Below are 3,883 nucleotides of genomic sequence, written 5' to 3' on the forward strand. Positions count from 1 at the left end.
TTCTTCATTGATAGATTCTTCTTGGTTGAAATTACGATGAATATGGAAAAAAGGTAAAACGGGTAATAAAATAAAATAGGAAATAGAAATCGGACTGGAATTTCGCTGATATTAGAAAGCAGGGAGTTTATGTAATATGGGCCGATAAATACGGAGATTATGTGATATGGGTCGATAGGAAGGGGTTTACACTCATCCGGATTCAAACCAAGGGGCTGAGCCCCATTTCTTACATTATCAAACGCAAAACAATACCCATCATAAAAAAAAAACATGATAAAAATCACTCCAGGAAAAAAAACAATTAAGAAATTACTATAATAAACAAAAATACTTTCAAATAAGATTGTATTAATGATTATTTATTTACAAGAAAATTATAATTAAACGCAACTTATTCGTAGAACGAGTTCGAAAACTAGTGAAAAAGAAACCTACAAGATACAGCACATCAAACGAATTAATTTCTATAGAATTGTAGTTCATAGCCGGAAAATGACGTTGAGAGCATCAACATATGATTTATGGTTAGAGCCCACATGTTGTAACGATCATAATCATCCTCCATATCTAGCTTGATCGTCCCTCTATTTGTGGTTAACACAAGATAGTATGAGTCATCACCACTGATTGAATCTTGATATAGCTCCGCGTGCAGGTCAAGTACAACAACTGTAATCAATCAACAACATATGATGTAATCCAAGATCAGTATGTAAATCTGCATCATCTATTCATTCATGATCATTTTTTGTTGTTTTTATTTAGTGTGTAATTTCAAGATTTTTGGGAGTGGGCAATCACGTATTTTGGATACAAGGAAAGAGTCGACTTACATTCTTTTGTACGTGCAAATGCTGTCAACATATTAATCTTCCTGATTTTGATAATTACCTGTGCAAAGAAAACTTGGTCAGAACAGGGCCATGAATCTTGGATTGATCGAAATGTTGACGGCCCCATAAAAGCCTTTTGTTTTTTTCGGTAATAACCATAAAAGCCTTTTATCACGGAGCCCGTTGGACAAATTTCATGAAGACTTTTGGTTAATCACTACATAAATTACTGAATTTTGTGATTGATATTACAGAATAACAACCATAGGACGACACGCATAATTCCCAGTATCGGCTAGTATTTCGCAGAACCAAACTACAAATTCAGCAACTGGTTGTGTCAAAACTATTTAAATAAAATTTCAGTTTATGGTACCGGTATTTTGCCTATTAGTACTATTTGTATTAAGAAATGAACTCTAATATAATGGATAGAAGAGTTATTTGGGTTTAGTTCTTTCTTATAATACTTTATCCAATGATGATATCGGAGATCTGACCTTGGCTTCTCCGTTGAGGATGACTGAGACTGATCTGTACACGCTTTTTCCTAAATCACAGTAAACATGGAGACATGAACAGAGGTATTTATAGAATACACAAGTAAAATGATACGTTAAGTGGTGTGCACGGAGTACCGTGAAGTAATGAGAGCCAACGCGGCCAGCATTAGAGAGCAATGAACATATGCTTATAATCTCTATATTTACTTACCATCTGATTTTACAAAGCTAAGATCAGCTCCCTTGGCAAGAGTAGATCTGAACTTGTCAAAGTCAAAATCAACCTCGGTGCTGTCTTCAATTGGAATCACAGGTTTGCTTCCATTGAATCTATCTCTGCGACCTGGTCGTGCTCTTAAAGTTGCTGCTCCTCTTAGTGCTACACAAACAAATGGAACATAGTCACAAATTTGAAATTTGCTATCTATCTATATATATATCAATCGAAAGCTGTGTGTGTTCTATAGGAAAAATCCAATGAGTACTTAATGGGAAATTTAGAAGAGAGCTTTGCAAATTACATGTTGCAGCTGCTGCTGTGAGTGTTAGGATCTCTGTGGCACTAGCGCTCGTCATGGCTGAGCCCATGACAGTGCTGAGCTGTTCGCGCTTTGCACCCATGGCTTCAGCCATTTTTGCACATTGCGATGCAACCAATGCAGCTGCCGAAGCTAGCACAACTTCTTTGTTGCTGTCGGTTTTGTTGTTTGTTGTGTTTTCTGCTGCAACAGCCGCAAGTGCTGCAGCAACACCAGCAACAGATATGGCAGCATGCACTTCGGCTCGTTGTAATCTATCTTCCTCCTTGCGTTTCTGCCTTATTTCCTTGAACCATTTCTTTAAGGACATGTTCTTAAATGGAGTCGTCATCTTCCATGGAAACTGCAAAAAGTGCTATTACTTTGCTAAGAATGTGTGTATTCTTCTGTTTACATGATTAGTTATATATATGCAGACTATTATATGTCAGCTTCTGTTTAAATGGTCAGTTATATGCACACAGATATGTTCAGCGATCCAGAACACGCAAGAATACAACTGTGGTCGTCACATGATTAGTAGAAAAAATATCTAGGTAAGAAAATCAAGAGATTGTAATTTTGGATGATGTTTACGTCAATAGATTCTCCATCAGTATATATATATATATATATATATTACGTCCATCGAAGGCACCAGTGCTGCTTCGAGGAAAATGTGTTGTTTCTTGATAGAAGGCCAAATTACATGGGATTGGAAGGTCCATCAATGTTAACTTGTTGGGAATTTGTTAGTGACTACAACATTTTGATGGTATTTCACCTTACTAACTTGACATTCTGCAGCACGCTCCTTTTACCAACCCTAACACTGTAACACAAATATCTAGTACAGTTCAAAAATTGATTGTTATGCACTTTTTTCCCTCTTTAAAGTTTAAACAGGGCTATAGCTCAAAAGTTTATCAGTAACTCGTGTTAGAAGAATTGAGATTTTAGGAACATTTTTGGTGTTGGATGTTACCAGTGTGATCAACTCTGAAGTTGCCATTGAACATGTTCCTACCTGGCAGGGCATAAACAATTGCTAGGATTTGTTCACCATTATTAGTCCATCTGCATCTTGAGTAATTGTTTGGTGTTTATACAATTCTCAACCATGAAGAACATATGACACGTAGCACAAAAGATAATTGTTTGATGAATATAAACATACCAACTTCTTTCTGAAACAACTATGGTAGTTTATTTCTGGATGCATCGCCTGTTGTAGCCATATCCAAGACTAGCAAAGAAAAGTTCAAATTATATAATTAGTCATATTAGGCTTAAACTATCAGCAGTTTATCCTAACACATATAACCAGCAAATTAAGTTATGGTGTTGTTAGATGCTTACCTTAATATCCTTGCCTATCCAAGGTGGTACATCCATGTTTGTGCTCCTGTCCATCTTCTGCAGCATAAACACTCTCAGTTCTTTTAATTGAGTTGCATGTAAATTAGCTATATAGCATCTATTACTCACCGGTAATGGAGCTTTAACGTCGTTAGCAGAGGCCTTATGCGGATAATCTCGAAGGACAACCGTTTGATCAAGTGCAATTGGATGGAAAACTTGAAGTGTAGACTTGCACCAATCACGCGAAAGAAAATCCATTGGTTCTACTGGTGATTGGGGAACTGTTAGCTTGCAGTCTGGACTCATTTACGACTTGGAACACTCAACACAATTAGTTTGGAGAAGAAATTATACATGACAATGAGAAGACTAACTGCATGTTGAGATATATATAATATATATAACTTCTTATAAGAAGAGTGGGGACTTGGGGGAGAGGAAAAGTAGCAATGTCATTAATTCACTAAAGCATGATTATCACAGTGAATTACTATGACAACCTGTTTAGAGGTCCAAAAAGAAGGGGGGAGGGGGGGTTCTTTTATTTATTTGTTTTTCGTTGATCACGCCAGATCAAGCAATCTCTTAGTTTAGTTAGTGTATTTTGCGCTAATACTGGCGGATTTATATGGCAAATAATATTCACAAATGCTAGGCTACATTC

At 36.5% G+C, this 3,883-nt stretch overlaps 1 protein-coding gene across 4 annotated transcripts; it reads right to left on the bottom strand.

Annotated features, from left to right (window-relative positions):
- Window positions 1-331: 331 nt before the first annotated feature.
- On the bottom strand, window positions 332-3,645 carry LOC147508473 (auxin canalization protein (DUF828)). Of its 4 annotated transcripts, none has more exons than XM_086600992.1 (8): window positions 3,346-3,645; window positions 3,217-3,270; window positions 3,035-3,103; window positions 1,861-2,233; window positions 1,551-1,718; window positions 1,337-1,386; window positions 837-894; window positions 332-672 (listed from the first exon to the last, which is right to left on the bottom strand). In XM_086600992.1, exons 1-8 carry the CDS (start codon window positions 3,523-3,525, stop codon window positions 461-463), a joined length of 1,164 nt encoding a protein of 387 aa, XP_086457118.1. In that variant the 5' UTR covers window positions 3,526-3,645; the 3' UTR covers window positions 332-460. The 4 variants fall into 4 exon arrangements, with proteins under 4 accessions (XP_086457118.1, XP_086457120.1, XP_086457117.1 ...); XM_086600994.1 differs by having other exon boundaries at window positions 1,861-2,221; window positions 3,346-3,640; XM_086600991.1 differs by having other exon boundaries at window positions 3,217-3,273; window positions 3,346-3,640.
- Window positions 3,646-3,883: the final 238 nt, after the last annotated feature.

This window comes from Coptis chinensis, chromosome 3 (assembly GCF_015680905.1).
Source record: "Coptis chinensis isolate HL-2020 chromosome 3, ASM1568090v1, whole genome shotgun sequence".
NCBI classification, from domain to species: domain Eukaryota; kingdom Viridiplantae; phylum Streptophyta; class Magnoliopsida; order Ranunculales; family Ranunculaceae; genus Coptis; species Coptis chinensis.